This window comes from Rissa tridactyla, chromosome 1, assembly GCF_028500815.1.
Source record: "Rissa tridactyla isolate bRisTri1 chromosome 1, bRisTri1.patW.cur.20221130, whole genome shotgun sequence".
Classification (NCBI taxonomy): Eukaryota; Metazoa; Chordata; class Aves; order Charadriiformes; family Laridae; genus Rissa; species Rissa tridactyla.
Genome location: NC_071466.1, coordinates 66,188,561 through 66,205,417, shown reverse-complemented (window position 1 = coordinate 66,205,417; position 16,857 = coordinate 66,188,561). Strand labels below are relative to the sequence as shown.

Genomic DNA, 16,857 nt, shown 5'->3' with positions numbered 1-16,857 from the left:
GTAATGTTTAATTACAGTCTTTCCTACAAAGGCATTTCCTTCAATATGTAATCACTGGGATATTTGGAGCTAATTAAGCAGATGCACTGCCATTTTCACTTTAATAAAAGTCACTGACAAAAGCAATGAAAGCGAAGGGAGTTGTTCTGGACGAAAATTAAGTTCCTGTGGAAAAATAAACATTTATATGTCCAGCAAGTTATAGACACATTCCTGCTATAGACACATGCCTATTAACTGCAATGCTACCTCTGCTCACTCAGGTGTCTGAGAGAAAAGAGATCAGAGTCTCAGTTCCTAGAGAAAGCCTCTCCAGCATTCGCTGGGTTTGTAAAGTAGGCACTCCTGAAAGCTGCGATGGGAGTTCAACAAAAAACATTTGCCTCTTTTTAAATAAGAGGAAAGAATCCTCCTCACAATCAATCTGTCTAGTTCAATGCGCAATCAAGATTTCTTAGTCTGGACTTTCTTGTGTTTTAACACCTCCCTAGCTGTTTTTCATTACCTTGGCCATTTTCCAATGTTGGAATTTTAAGTTAGAGGAATTCTTCTTTTGTTCATTTGGATTGACGAAAGTTCAACTATAATCTATTTATCTTAGAATTTAAAAATATTTCTGTAAAAAATAAATGCCTTGAATAAGTTTCTAAAAGGCTCAGTGTCCTCTGAATAGGATATAAGAGGTGTCCTTAAGTTTGTAGACTTAATTACCTGATATGCCGAAAAAAATAGTGTCTAGCATTTATTTGGATTGAGTATATACTTGAGAATCCTCTTGCAATTCCTCAGTCATTTCTGTGACTTTCTAAGCAGGGAAGGAAATCACTAAAATTGAAGAAATGTTTTAATTCTTCATAGTGGATGTTTCCTCATCTTACCTTTTGTGGCCTTCTTCTGGTCTGTTTCTAGCCTCTAACTTTTCCCTGTGGTAAGCAGCGTTCATCTCATTGCGGAGCCTGTCATTTTCCCGAGCAATGTCAGAAGCATTTTGAATGACCAAGGCATCGTATGTTTTCAATCCCATATCCTCAGCGTTCTGCAAGAAGCTTTTGATTGAGGTGACCTCTTGCTGTTTGATGCTCATCTTCTTTAGCAAGCGCTGACGAGCTAAAAATCCTCTTACAACTACCATAACAGAAGAAAAAATTAGGGACCAGAGCAAGACAACTAATTAATTAGTGAATAACTTAATATCACTGTGTGTTCTGCTGTAAATACGAGCAAGCATGTTCAGTCAACCTCTTACATAAAGCTCGAAAGAATGTGACGGCATACAAATAACATACTAAAATGGAGCTCTTCCTGTTTTCTGCTGTCAGTGATTAGAACAAAGTAGTGATAGTAAATTAATTCATAAATTTGAGCTACCATAACTCAAAATGTTTACCTTCACTGAGCGTTATTTTTTATTACATTGCAAATGGAAACTCGGATGTAGGCTACAGATTGTGAAAGCACACATTTACACTGCAGAGGTCAAAAGCTCGTTTGTTTCAGAATAAAACCCTGAAGAAATGATTGTTGCATTGAGTGCAGTAGGAATTAAATGATTGTTTGCTTTTTGGTCGCCTTAAAAAAATGCTTCAAATATTTTGGTGTACCTAAAAAAATCAAAAGCCACACAAGATTTTTCTAATGAGACTTATAGACCATTTGTGTCTCATTTCCTTTTAGCAAAAACAATTAGATTAATTTAATGCAAATTTCTGAAACTTATCTGTCACTTCACGTCTGCCTTTCTCAGTTTAAAATTTTCATCTGCATTGCATCAGCTTTATGTGTCTATTAATTAGGCCTATTTTTCACACTCTTTGTCAGCCCTATGGTGGGAGAGGATTTTGGTGTACCTCCAATAATAGCTTTCTGTACCACTTTCCTAAGTATGTAGATTCATTGCAACAAATTCTACTCAACCTAAATACCACCTAGTCCCCTGAATTTTCAGAAGTACCCAGCTGATTAGAAACACAAGGCACAGGGACTTCCATGGCTGTGATGAATTCAGCATCAAATTAATCACTCCACCTGCAACAGGGTGGTATTAGTACTCTCTGAGCATACGTTTAGGCATAGAAGGAAGAGATACACTAACTAAAGGTGCTTTATTTGACAGGGTTTATTTTTTTAAAGTTCCACAAGATCCTTATTCTTTCCAGATCTGGAATAACTGCTGTGAACTTCACAGGGAAGAACGTGTTTTAGAGTTATTTGCCTGTTGCCTGAAATATTGTTGACTTTCAGTACATCAACTTAGACGTACCAAAAATAGGTCGAACTTCATCATTGCTTATTATGGTTACTCTCATTCTGGTGACTGAAAGTTTTTCATAAGTGAAGTCAGCAGGCAATAGCCTGTGATGTTTGGGGGAAAATACTGAAAATGTTAATATTAAGATTGGAAAGTAAAAATATGCTAAAATGCAATAGGCCTTTTTAACAATACAATTAAGTTTCAGTCTTGGGAACACTGCAGAACATCATCAAATGACAAAGAGTCAAGCTGAACTAATCTAAAGGAAAAATGTAAACAGAGAAAGATACAATTAGTCTTTTGTGATTGTAAAATGTTATTAAATAAAATAAACAGCTAAAACAGGGGACAATGTAAGGACAAACAAAGGTGTTTTCTACCACCTTCTGTGACCTTATTTAGATATTTAAAGTAAGATTTTTTCTAGACACTCTCGGTGCCCAGCTGATGTAATATAAGAGAGGTAAACATTAACATACTAATACGGCTCCTTTCCAATTTTTCCAAACCACTGGGTTTGGAAACATTCAAGTTCAGGTACTTTGAGATTATTTATTATGGACAACTTTGAAGGTTTACATTTTTATAATCACAGCCAGCCATGCCATTTTCAATCCCTTTAGTTACATTCTATAAAATGTGACTTCTTTAAACCCTGAAACATTATTGCACTTACCCAATTTAGTTGAAAAGGAAACTAATAGTACAGTTACTTGTTGACAATTTTATGAGAGTATTCACATTGGATATACACGTTACTGAGTCTGAATTCATAATGTCACTGTTGCAAAGGTAATGAATACATGCATAGAACATTATCAAGAGTTCACTGCTCACAAGTATGAAAAATTCAAAAGAGCTTAATAATAAAAATTTATTCCCTCACTTCCAGTATTTTCTTTAAACTTATCTGCTTCAGAGCAGATAGGGTATTTGACAAATGGTTAAGCATCAAATCCTGGATGACTTTGGAGAAAGGCCTGTATTTTAAAGTAACATTTTCTAAGTGTGTGTGTATGTGTGTACTTTTACCTTGACAAAAAAAAAGGTTGGTAGCACCACTAAGGTTGGTTAGGAAAAGGAAATACAGAGGTCAATCCTGTGGTAGGATTGTCAACAGGCATCAACGATGCAGAGTAGCCTGCTAGGATGGCCAGTAAAATCATATCCAGTATAGCCAGCTGTAGCATTTAGAGACTGTACAGCTACTCTGAACTAAACACTTTCATCAAAATTGAGATGTTTTGAAGAAACGTTCAACAAAGTTTTGTCAGGAAGGGCTGGCAGACAGACACCCTTCTTTTCTTTTGCAGGCATTTTCAAGAGCTGAGTAGCTCAGGTTTTCATTAGAAGATGGACATTTCACCACATTTGCTTCTCTATGAGAACATTTGAAAAGTTTTGTCTTCAGTTCAAAACAGAACAAAAACCCCAATTTCATAACCTCAAAAACTGCTGTGAAATGAAGTTGTCATCTCCTAGACCTTTACTGCTCAGTTGCATCTACTACTGTATGGGTACTAAGATTGTCTTCTGAACTTGCTCCTCATTTATGTAGATCTAAAAAAATTCTTACTTATGCAAATTAAAATAATTGAGGTTAGCACCCACAGGGCAGAAGAATATCTACTTCTTTACAGTTCATCTAAGGATAAAGATCAGAATAATCGAAATTCAAGTAGACCATGGATGTGGGTTACATGAGAAATGTATTAAATATTGTGTATACATTAAAGTTAATTCTTAATCTACATAAACTCTAATGGAAGAAATTCAGCATGATGGATTTTCCTACAGGTACAAATAACTTTCTCAGTGATTCAACAAGGTCAAAACTTCCCATATGTAGTCCTCATACCTGTGAAAAAAAAACCCCACAAAATCCCTAGACTCACAGATCTGTTTTTAAATAAAAAGTGTTTCTACGCATGTTTTCACTTTAGTTTGACCCCTTTCTTTGCCTGCGTAAGTTAACTTTCCGGATAACAAAAGAAGACTTATCTGGTTTGTTTTGGTTTGGTTTTGCCCAAATTTATGGGAATGATAAAGGGATTGCTAGTAAGAATGAAGTAAAAACAGTTGATAAGAATTTTGGACAAGACCTGTTTTCCCTTTAAGTTAAGTCCTTATACAGGTATATATAAGGTATATTTAAGCCTGATACAGAAATTATTGACTAGTTTTGCAATTAGTCAATTCACTATCAAGAAAGATTTGGCTTCCAAAGTCCTCTGGATGCAAAGGATGAGGGAAAAAAATGTGAATATGCAGTAGGACTAATATTACTCACTAAACTTCACCATCCCAGTTTAAAAGCCTATGGGTCCCAATTTTAGGATTACATAAGAACAATGCACAAGTTCCCTATGCTATTCCCAACCTTCCAGAGAGCTCTGGCAAGTTTACAATTGTACTTGTTTGCAAAGGGCAGCTTATTTGATGCGCTAATGTAGTCAAATGGATGTCATGCAAGTTCTTGATTTTCTCGGGTTTCCCAGACCATAAAAAACATGTAGATGAGTGATAGCTTTGATAAAAGCTTTGAAAGCATAGTTTTGGTGAAAATGACTTTTTAAGTTAGCCTAATTAAGGAGCGTTAGAAGCAAACCCAAAAGAAATATTTCAGTAAGGAGCCAAGAAGACTTATTATCTTCATTCTTTTGGCAGATGTCTGTTCTCTTACCTCTGCATAACATGGACTTATCTGAGGATGTTTTACATTTCGGTGCAGGGTAATATTAAAGCACTCTGTTTGCAAATCAGACTCGGAAAGGTAAATGTTTCCTTTCTTTGTTAAGTCAGCATGAGAAGGGAAAGAGGATAAATCACTGTTGCTTTTCTAAATGTGTGAATGTTACACACTCGGCTGCACTGTGGCCTGTGTTAACTGTCATTCTCCACATTCATTCCTGAACTGCCATGATTTCGATTCCACTTACTTCAAGTTTTCTCTTGGTCTCCTCTTTTTCACTATACCCTCACAGTGAAGAACAGATAGTTAAAATGAAAGGGGTTTATATATTCTTATATGCAATATTATGTATCTGATTAAAAAAAACAACAACCCAAGACAAATCTTTGTCTTTCTAATTTCCTTTAAAAAGGTGATAATGGGAATTGTTGCAGACATCAGCCAATTAGATAAATAATGCATCGTGTGAAGGAAGCTTCTCCAAACAAAGCAATATTCACATTTTCAGCAGTTATTTGAGATTTTGATAGGAAATGGAACAGAAGTAACAGGAAATCAGGAGGCAGTGGATAATACCTCCTTTTAAAAATGTGCCAAACAATGTGGCAGTGTGACCTTGGTAAAAATGCAGGCATAAAAGCGGGGGAAATGCATAAATGTAAAAAACTAGCAGTTAAATATGAAAGCTGTAAGAAAAGGGGATAAACATATTAAATTATTCGCTTTGTATCCACTGTCGATATATTTTAACACATTGCAATTTTGTATCGTTGTTATGCTGATTGGCAGAAGTTGTTAAAGGTTATATTAATGCCTTGAAAAATCACTGAACATACTTTAGAAAGGAAATATTCAAGATCCCTAAGTTTTAATTACAGTCAACTGTTTGCTGTAAAATTATGTTTGGCAGACAGAAAGTGCAAGCATGACCAATGTTAATATAATCTCAAAAAATCTGTATAAATAGTTAGCTGGAAATAGTCTGTAGCAACTACTCAAGGAGGAGATTTTTTTTTTTTTCTTATGCAATATTCTGCTCAGGGTATTAAGTGACAGCTCAGGAATACTTGTTCTGTAATTGTTACCTTTTTGGCAGGTTATAATTTTCTTCTGAAGCTGAAGGCACAAATCGTTGAGATGGTCAGCTTGCCAGTACTTAAGAAACACTTTTCGGACGCCTATCTAGAATACAAACAGCAGGGAAACCTTCACCATCAACAAAAAAGGCGAAAACGATGACAGGTAAATAACGATAGTATGTATACAATCCAGCTAAGGGTTGAGATGAGATCTGCAATTTAAAAAAAGTACAATGCCAATACTTGTACAGAGAGGTTGTATCACTTGGTTGAATAAAAGATGTATTTGGGAAGGACGAGCAAGCAGTCAGACACACAGTCCCCCTTCAGTTCCAAAACCATCCACAACAAATACTACAATCTTCAAGTTAAACACAGGTTTGGAAAAAAAAAAAAAGGCATTTTGAATGTAATTATGCTAATATGTTAGACAACATAATAGAAAATAAAGTTTAGCTTTTCTTAAATAAGGAGATGTGGGCAAGGAGAAAGGTGACAAGCCATAAACCCATGTGGAGCAGAAAATGGTAACAGATAGTTGTCATGTGTGCAACAGGAAGAATTTAGCCCAAGTGTGAGAAACTCGCTGCTATTAGTGAGAATGATTCCTACTGTCCAGCAAAATTATGAATCCCTGTTCCCAGGCCTGCCTGCTGAAGCTGTTCTGCAGGTCTCCTTTTAGAATCACGCCTAAGAAGTCAGAGGGACTTATTTGTGAAAATACTCTCCTAAGTATTGATGGGGTGTATGAGCTTATTCTGGTGCTGACTAGTTACTTGGTTTAAATTATTTACTTCTTGAGGATCTTAATAACAATCATTAGATACTCTTCCCCCTTTACAGAAAAATTTAGCTAGTTAGACCAAAAGAAAACACCGTCCTTTTGATACCTTCTGAACATGCTGAAACAATCCTTAAAAATTCTTCTCTGTATAATCTTCAAAGCATTCCTTTCTAATAGCCTTTAAAAAAAACACCACACATAAGTGAGCTACACTACAAACAGTAGTAACTAAAATATTGGATAAATAATGGGCTTTCTTCTCAGGAATTCTGGAGAAGAAACTTTCCTTCCCTCTTTAGAAATAAGATTATAGATAATAGAATATATTTATTCTATGATAGATTATAGAATAAGATTATATATTATAAGATTATATTAATAGAAGATTATAGCTTTTGTCTAGCTATTAATTTTGTACGGCTAATAGGCATACTGATTAATTAATACAAGTCTCGCTGAAGTTGCAGAAATTCATTCCAACTCTTATTTGTCTGCAGCTCACAAACTCAGTCTCTCCTCATTGCGCCATGCTGCTCCACTGTTGGTTTTTCACTATAGATCTGGGAGACAGGTATCAGCAGGGAGACTGTCACCCCTTTTCAACTACTTATTTTTAATCCAAACACTGTTGTCAGATGTACATCACTGGAAGTGATGAAATACTGAAAGCCAGGACATATATACCATGTCTAACCTCCATCAACAAAATTCAGAAATGATCGTGGCACATTTTTGTCCCTTGGCTTCCCTTTGCTCTACTCTAGAGAGAAACTGTTTTAAATAAAATGTTTTAAAAAGTCTTTAACTCTGAAGTTTGAGCTGATGGTGCAACTGTCTTTTAATTGAAATCAGATGCACTCAAATGTCAAAATTAGAATTCTTTCTAGTTTTATTTTTTTTTTTTTCTGTTAGTATCTCTTTTCCCAATGAAATTGGCCTTTTGTGCTGTTGCAAAGAGTGTGAAGGCAAGGTGATGCAAACCACTTACTTGTCTTGCCATTGTAGAAACTCATAATTAGGAAATGGGTTTTCTTTGCATGGTGGAAAATGCCTGGAACCGCTATTTTAGAAAATTGTGCAGCTATAAAAATTCTAGTATAACTTATCTGCTCCAGAGTAACTCCTCTGTTCAGGCCATCTATTCTGGAATCATCCTTCTGCTTACAAATTGGAGCTGTTTTTCCACAAAAATATTACCTTTTCCTAGACCCTGTTTCTACACTGGTAGCTACCCTGGTAAAATGATGTCTTTATATTTACTTAACAGATTATCATGAGTGACGCCTTCCAATTTTTAACTTCATGTTCATTTGAGACAATCTCACTGAGATCTCATTGTGCTCTCATATTCTGACATACTCTCATTCTCATTTTCTTGACCAGTGACTTCCAACAAAAGTTTCACTTTTCTTCTTGTGCTTTCAAAATTCTCTTTTTGCCCAGTTGTCTTAGCATGCTGACATCCTTCTTCATCTATCATTTGTTCTGGAATCTGCTTCTTTCACATAGCTTGCTAAATTTCCTTACGAATCTTTCCTTTTGTCCTCACTTCTTTTCCTCCTAATTTAATCAAAAAGTTCTAAGAAAAAGAGGTCAACCACTTCCTTCTTCAGTTTAAATTTGCTTCTCTTTTAGACATCTAGTCCTGTATCATGAACATCATGTTTTTCCAGCAAAGTATGTCAATTTTCTCATCTCTTCCCAACAAATATTCTATTTTGGTGCCTTCAACTTTATTCCAGGACACTCCACCTTGACTCCTCCCACCACATCCACTCTGTCACTAAACCCTGTGAATTCTTTAATAAATACTCATCAAACAACTGTTTTCTCTATCCATCTTATCAAAACACATACTGAGCTCCCCTTATGACTAGCTTTGGCTACTGAATCCTCCATCTTCTTGCTCACATCACCTTAAATACAGAATTCTTCTGTAAGAATAACTGAATTATTATTCATATTGTTAACTGTAATTAAATTATCATGCAGTTATTATAATTACCATTTGTATCTGAGTAGCTCTCAGACAACGAAAGCCTGGCCAGAAATACTTAACAGAATCATATTCTTCTACTCTGATTACATTTTCTCTTTATACTCCACAAACCCTCTACATCACATTGGAGCCTTTTTTCCCCTCTCTGTCTCAGGCCTATCCCGAACCATCCACTTTTTCCTCATTTCTGCCTCTTTCTCTCCATTCTTCAAAATGGTTGCTTCTCCTCCTACTTCCTCACTGGAAGTCTCTAAAACATTCCTCTCTACTAGGGCAGTATTATGGTATTCTGACAGTAGAAAAGATGAAAACTTACATTTCGAAACCTTAAAAAAGCCCCGATTACCAGCAATGCCTGTGGCAAAATTAACAACCCCATTCTCAACTAGTCTCATAATTAATACCCAGGCTATATTTCAAATGTGTAAATTAACTAAGCAATGAGTTGCAATTTATTTTGCAGTGTACTGATTGTGTGTTTTGCACAAAATCACAGTCAAGACAACTGCTTAAATTTATGGTCAGTTTAGCTACAAGTGTCTGGCACTGTAGAGTCACGAAGCCAGCCAGGGGACATGCAAAGCACTAGCGCTCTTTTCTCCCATACTACACGCTAGGAAAAATGTAAATGGAGTTATTGTGGCATCACTTATGCTAAGAACTTCATTAGTAGAAGCCTGCTACAATTTTTAAGTGAATGAATACAAAATGTCAATACAAATTCATTTTTACATTCGGATAAAAGCTATTTATAGATTTTACATCATGTGCTAGGTCTATTGAGAGCAGAGCTCTAGACATGTATAGAAGAAACTGCTATAACACATTTGATTATGTTAATATGGCTGGAAATCTGTGTGCTCAGTCTCCGAATCAAATCTGATACCCTCTAAAGTAGACCGAGAACGAGACAGTCTCACTGCCCTCTGTACAGTCCTGGTGTTCAGTGAAAGCAATAACGCCTAAAAATGCTGGAATTGCATATGCCAGATATCAAAACAGTTTTTGAGGCTGCCACTTGTCTTCTTCCTGGTCTTTTCTCTAATCACAAAACGTTCCCTGCTTGCCTAGGGGAAAAAAAAGGTTAAAATGTTCTTCCACTAAAGCACTCACTTTTCAATACTTTCTGGACTACAAAGTGCTCTCATCTGAGTCTGAAATTTTAATGTCATTCAGACTCCTGTAAAAGTAAACCATCTGTGAATTACAGTCATAGTTATTTTAATTAGAAAAGCATTAGGGTTTTAAATGTTATTTTTCAAAATGACACATTTTTTAAAGATTAAGTAAAATTGTCATTGATGACTACCAAAGCTTCAATTACTGCTACAGGCCTCCTTTTTTCTTTCCTGGGAGGAAGGAGAAAGGATGGGAGGGAGCTGTTCTTTCTCTCTTTCTTCTTTTATTTTTTTTTTTTTTTTTACAGAAAAGGTGTAGGATGTAGAAGTACAGACATTCAAAACTATGGAATGGATGCTGAGATGGTGTGTAGGTGGCATGGAGGCAGTATTAGCTCATACTTAATAGGTGTCAAGGGAATCTGCAAAGCTGTTCTTTAGTTTAAAAAAGGCAATTTGTGGGAGTGCTGTGTGTTTCTGGCAGTACTTTCAAAATAGCTACCTACAAAAGACAGAGAACTATAATCTAATGATATTTTACACAATGACACACATTTTCACAGTGCATTAATGAAATGTAGAAAAAAGCCTTAAAACTATTGTAAAATGTGTCTTTTTGCAGTGTACATGTCTGCAAAAATGTTGTAATGACAAACACATTTACAGGGTACTGATCTTTTACATGGACTGAAATGTTATTTTTAAAGGCTTACTCTTTCTGCTTTATTTGTTAGCTTTTCTTCACACATTTTAAGAGTCTTCCTTTGTCTCTGGCAAACTAATGACTTTGCACCATGGTACATACTGAATAAACCCACAGTTTAGCATAGCTTAAGTATGGCCTTAATATAAAGTATGTGAGTAGTCCAGTATTCATGCAAGTGACATTAAGCGCTTGTCAGGAGTTGAACTTTAGGGAGAAAAAACTGTCATTCAGCTCTCTGGGAAAGGGCAGAAAAATGGTCATTCCTTTTCCAAAAAGTGTATAAACCTCACAGCTCTTTGCAATTGTGAGGCGACAAAAAGGACTGCCCTACGGGAAAGGAAGGGACCAGGAAATACAAGAGGTATGTAAAAAATATTCCACGGAGGAAACCCTACCCCAGTTTTATCTCATGAGATCTCTCATGGACCTACCATTCTAATCTTTCAAAATTCTAGAAATAGACATAGCACCAAAAGAAACAATATGAAAATGTCTCTCTGCGTGAACTGAGAAACATAGGCAACAGGCGATGGGGACAGCAATGGTGGAGAAAGTAAAGCCTGAGGTAGGAGACTGGAAAACTAAACCCAGGCAAATAAGAAATGAACACTGGAACCAAACAGGAACCAAAAATAGAGTTCTGTGTTGAAAGACCGAGAGCTTCGTGTTCTGAGGTTCAAATGAACCAACCATTCTATCCTCTGGCCAAGGGGATGGGATGGACTTGTACTGTGTGGCACAAAATAGCTGCTGAGAAAGACTGCAGGTAGGTACCAAAAGTATCAAGACTTTTGGTAGTAAAGTCACTCTGTGGCAATTCCTGCTACTAGCAAATTATTTCCAAGAATATAATGGGATGTTATAAAGGGACAACGATATAATGGGACAATGTAATTTTGCTAACGTAATTCAAAGTATGAGGGAAATATAGACACTGGTGCTCCAATTATTTACTGTTAGTCTGGAAACTCCTCCTGGGATATTTTTTTTTAAATGTGATCTTCATAATTTACTTAATTTTAAAATTGCCTGAAAGAAAATTGACTCTTAAAATAAGATGTTCAAACCAAAAAGGAACATTGACTTCCAGCACAGTTAAAATTCCTAAATGATAAATGAATAAACTGGCATAGGATTTATGAGTACTCAGTTTTCCTACTCAAGGGAAAAAAAGAGTTAAGAATCCCTTATCTATTGCATTGCTTGCAAAGTACTCTAGTACTTTTATCGTCTCATGTACAAAGCAATTTGTATTTCAATATAGCATAACCATTTTCATTTTAAGCCAAAATAAACAGTTCAAAAAATAATTTAAAACTCTCTCTGAACTAAGCATACAATTTACATATGTATGCCACATACATTTCATACTCTTCTGTTTAATCATAAATATATTTTTCCCAAAAAGGACGCTCGTATCCTAATATCATATATTAATATATTGAAATAAAAAAAATACTTAGACAGCTGTATCAAATCCAATAAATGAAACACCTGTAGGTCAGTAATGAAATATGGTTCTCTTTGTGATTGGTAAGATTTGGATCAGACTCTTAATTTTCCTTCTGCAGTTATAGAAGTGCTAGAAGAATTTAAAAACTCTAGACGGACTTCTGGTATTTCCCTTTATTAAGGGCTTGTTCTCTGTTTTAACATTCTTCCTGAGTGGAAGAAGTTTAATAACACAGCTCCACGCTGGCAAGGATGATTTCTCCAGAAACACTGCAGGCTCCTGAAACAACTTAAGCAGTGTCTGTAGCTGTAAAAATGTGAACTGGCACTAACACAGTATCTACCTCATGCAACTACCTGGTGCTGATTTGGAGCTTCATGCACCATTTGACTGACTTTCCTGTACTGCTTATTTCATACCTGATGAATCTTTGGATCACCCCATTCAGAGTTAAGACGTGGCTTACTCTTTCCAAAATGAGTGATCTCTTGTGTTCAAAGCTACTGATAAGAAGGAATCATTGTGGATTAGAAGCGGCAGGCTAAAAAGTGGAAAGATAAACTAAGACAAAGCTTTTATTAGACATTTTTCGGGATTCCTATCTTTTAACCAGACAAGCATTCCCAGCAGTCAAAGGCTGAAAGATTCACTTTGAGTGAAGTCTGGCCTTTGCAGCACTTGTATTTAACAGCTGCGCTGTATAGCAAGAGCAAATTAAACTGATATTTTGGTTTACTTCTGGTATAATACAAGTTGTTTGCATTTCAGCAAGCTCCATCTGAAGTAACCGAGAAGGGTTAATTGCAGACCACTGACCTTAGCTAAACAAAATGTAAAGCTCCAAGTTTTGATGAGAAAGCTCAGTAAGCTATGAGCTAACTCTCCTTTTTTGAATTTATATTTGCAAGCTTAACAGTGTGAGGAATGATAATCCAAATAAATGAAAGTTTCCTTATGACAGTAAAAAAAGCCAAGGACTGTTTGTGCCCTGTTCTTCTCCCAAAGCATGATAATGTTTGCAAGCTAGTCATGCTATTGGGATTGTAGGCTTTGCTTAGCTAATACATGACTGCATGACAATAAATGAACATAGCACTGAAAATGTAGGTTTCCAAATGTAACGGCCTTCAGATGTTCTGGAGGGCAGGAGGTTCTTCTGCTTTACATGGAGCAGCCAGCACTTCCACTCAATTTGAGTCTAAAGTTTCTACATATCATCTTGCTTTTTCTAACATTAATAGCAAAACTCTCACTGACTTCTCCAGGGGTTAAACAAGTCTATTACTTTCACTCTTTCTGGAGGAGGAATGGCTTGTTTTGATTTAGAAATCTGATTTTCTCTTACATCGGGCACGCTTAAAAGTCACAGCAAGTAGCTAAGCTTGTCATGATCAAGTATATATTTAAGATGAAAGAACACCTTAGCTAGGCTGCGCACAGAGTCAGGATGCAAAAACTGCCTTTCGTTAGTAGCTCTGCACTTTTATAATTTCAGTAGTTAAGCTAAGTGCAAGACTGAAACTGCATGGTATGCCAGCTTCAATGAAATAGCTATTTTACTGTCCTAGTTTAGTTATCTCCAGCTCAGCTTACCCAAGTAACAGCAACATCTCATAAACCTATCAACACTTCCCTAATAAATACTTTCTTCTAGCACAGAAGCTGCTGAATCAAGCACCAGACGTTGGCTAGCTGATAGCGTTTGCTCTTATGCTCTACTAAACAGTAGAAAATAAACCAAAACTCGATTCTGGTATTGGATCTTCTTCACTTGTCCTCCGTTTTTAAACAGACTGCAGTATTTGCAAGAGGAGAAAGAATTTGTTCTGTGAGTAGGCTCTGGGTTTTGTTGTTTTGTTGCCTAAAAAAACTCTCCAAACACAACTTACATGAGAAAGATAAATTGTCAAGCAGGAAATAAATACAAAGAAACCATTTTCTTTACTCATTTTTGGGCTCTCACTTCAGAACACACATTTACTTTCCCCTCCTCCAAGTTCATATCACTTTTCACAAAATGGGATGGTGAGATATGTTATCAGAAGGAAGTTAAATAGAGTATCATTCAGATTCACTCAGCTATGAAGTCCAGATCTTTCTTTTTCCCCCTTTCCTAAGGAGTTTATTGGCAACCTCATCCTCTGATGATGACATATAAGCAGGAGGTTGATTTCAGATGTGTGTTGCTAAACTAAACTTCATCATCTTTGATGTGGATATTTTAGCTATCTATTATTTTTTTTTTGGTCAATTTATCTCCCTGAATCTGCAACAGCTCTTCAGGGAAGTGCAGGTAACAGTGCTGAGGAAGACATTTTTTGACTTATTCATGAACCCCTGCATCAGATAGATTTTCAGTTCCAGCAGTGACTCATTTGAAGTAGTTACTGCTGGCAACAGTGGCTGAATAAACTGGTTATATGTGCAACCCCCTACTTCTTGGATGATTTTTAATGATGTACTACAGATGACTCTTTTCCTCTGGCTTTGCTAGCTGACATCATCCTGGGTTCCTAATTCCTCCTTTCCTTCCCTTTCTTCCCCCTCCTTCTCCCTTTTAAATTTTTTTCTTCTTTTTTCAGAGTCCTCTGCTGTAAAAGCATAGAGGAGGGCACCCATGACAACTGCAGATTGTATAAGCTTCCTCATGCAGGTTGTTACTTAAAGTTCAACTTTCATGATTAGTCAAATGAATCAAAAAGATAATTGAGAGAGAGATATTATGTGACACAGACATTAGTCACTACTGCTGGTAGTTGGGTATATGTTTTTGTATCACCTATACAAAACATGTTGGTGTCAAGCTTGTATTCACTGGGTATTTATCTGTAAGAAATTGTCCGGACTCAGAGTGAATTTTCTCATCTTTCCATATGTTTATCATAGCTCTTTGTGGCTTGAAAAAGATGTAAGGAGAAGGTCACTCATTTTTTCAGACCTTGTTCCTTTCAGCTTAGTCTGTTGCCATGTGCTTCTTAGTCACTGAGTGACAGTGGTATAACTCTCACCCCCAAACCCTCCTATTTCATTTAACTTATCAGCATCTCTTCAGAGTTTTGTTCCTTTCTGGTTTGAAGGATGATGCATTATGCACTGCTGTAGTCTTTGCACACCTGGCTTCTGGTGTTAATGAGATTCTGGAGTCAGAACCTCTAAAATCTTTTTGCTATCCCAAGCTTCAGTCCCCTGCGTGACGGAGGGATTCCATTTTGCAATTTCCTTTTTATGTTTTTGTCTTTCAAGGTTTCAGGCTTGTTTTCAAATGCCAATCACTACAGAATCACTAGTCTTGAGCTGTAGGCTTTCACTGACGGCCAATTGCTTTTTTTCAGGCTGTAATGCTGTTACTGTCTCGTGGGGAAATAAACTCCATAGGCATCCTGCTCTGTGTTCTGTGACTGGAGCACAATATGCAATTACCGTTACACAGCTTTTGCCCAACATCAAGCCTGTAGCCCCACACGAGTTCTGAAGGTTAGTGGTATTCTCAGCTCCAGGTACCTGTAAGTGAAGGTACAGCTTCTAGATATTAATGACTGGTTTTTATAGGTAAACTTTTGGAAAGGATGCAGAATATACTCCAGAGCTGACTCAAGAAACCTGAGTAGTGAAAGCAAGTCTATTTTAATGTTGTTATCTTTTTCAGGGTCCGTCCTTTTCCTCTTCGCTTCTGAGGGAGTAGGGCTATATGTGCCCACTACTTACTTTAGCGACTAAAAAGGGACTTAAAGAGTATTTTGTCCAAAGAAGAATCTTCTTATGTGCCCAACTGCAGGTGATCATGGATGTGTGCTAGTGGGAGGCCTACCTTTTTTCCTGTTATAACTAAGGAATCTGGGCCACTGAGAAACACCCAAAGTCCAACATAGTCCTTGTTCTTCATAAACAGTTGCAGAAATTTTTCAGGGCATCTTAATGCTTAGAGGTCATGCATTAATCAGAAGACCTATGTTAATCCCTTCCTTCAAACTAATATTCCTGAAGCCTATAGGAGTCTAGCTGCTAAACTTCATACTTGTCCCCGAAACTGGTCTGGAAGCTCTCTTGTGGAATAGATTTCAGTCCTCCTATGCTGGGAAAAGACCTGAATTTGAAGCTCACACCGTCTGGAAGAATGCTCTACACATTAAGTCACAGAAATAGCTTATATAGTGTGCAAGGAAACACCATTTTCTTTATGTCAAAGAAATCAGTCCTGCTGAATTACAAAGCTACCCAAAGGAGATGACTGAGTACTCTGGACAAATGGGGACATCCACCTTACAATCCTCACGTTGGTGAGGATTAACTAGGATATAAATAGGGTAAGGAGATGGGATAGGAAGTTGAGAGCTTCCTGTTCAGTATTTGGCTCTTTTTTTTTTTTACTTTACTTGATGTACAGCAACACTAGGTACTTTGGTCTATCTCTGAATCAGCATGCTGGTACCTACAAAGGCATTGACCAGATGGGAAGGCCTAAGGAGTTGTTTTGAGTCTCCCCTATTATGACAGTGTAGTATTTATTATAGGATTTTACATAAAGAAAATGTGCAGGTTTGTTTTTTTTTTTTTTTTTGTAATTCAGAAACCATTCAACCACTAAAATATGTACACCAAATACCTTTAAAAACCTGAATGCAAATTTACACAGGGTACATGCTTAATTGAAATCTTTTCCTTCCCACAAGAATACACTGATTTTTTGACACAATGATCACAGCTACTCATGTGCTAGAAAACTCAGAAAATCAGTTTGATTCTATTCCAAAGCATATATAAAATGTCAAAAGAAT

The 16,857-nt window shown here is 36.5% G+C and overlaps 1 protein-coding gene across 2 annotated transcripts in view; it reads right to left on the bottom strand.

The window, feature by feature from the left end:
• The window catches only part of MYO16 (myosin XVI), a 327,046-nt gene that overhangs the window by 52,616 nt on the left and 257,573 nt on the right, over positions 1 to 16,857 (bottom strand). For both annotated transcript variants that reach the window (XM_054193468.1, XM_054193479.1), the window contains 2 exons: positions 6,029 to 6,125; positions 879 to 1,125 (listed from right to left, as the gene is read on the bottom strand). In XM_054193468.1, coding sequence (XP_054049443.1) covers positions 879 to 1,125; positions 6,029 to 6,125 — 344 coding nt within the window. The remainder of the gene's footprint in view (positions 1 to 878; positions 1,126 to 6,028; positions 6,126 to 16,857) is intronic.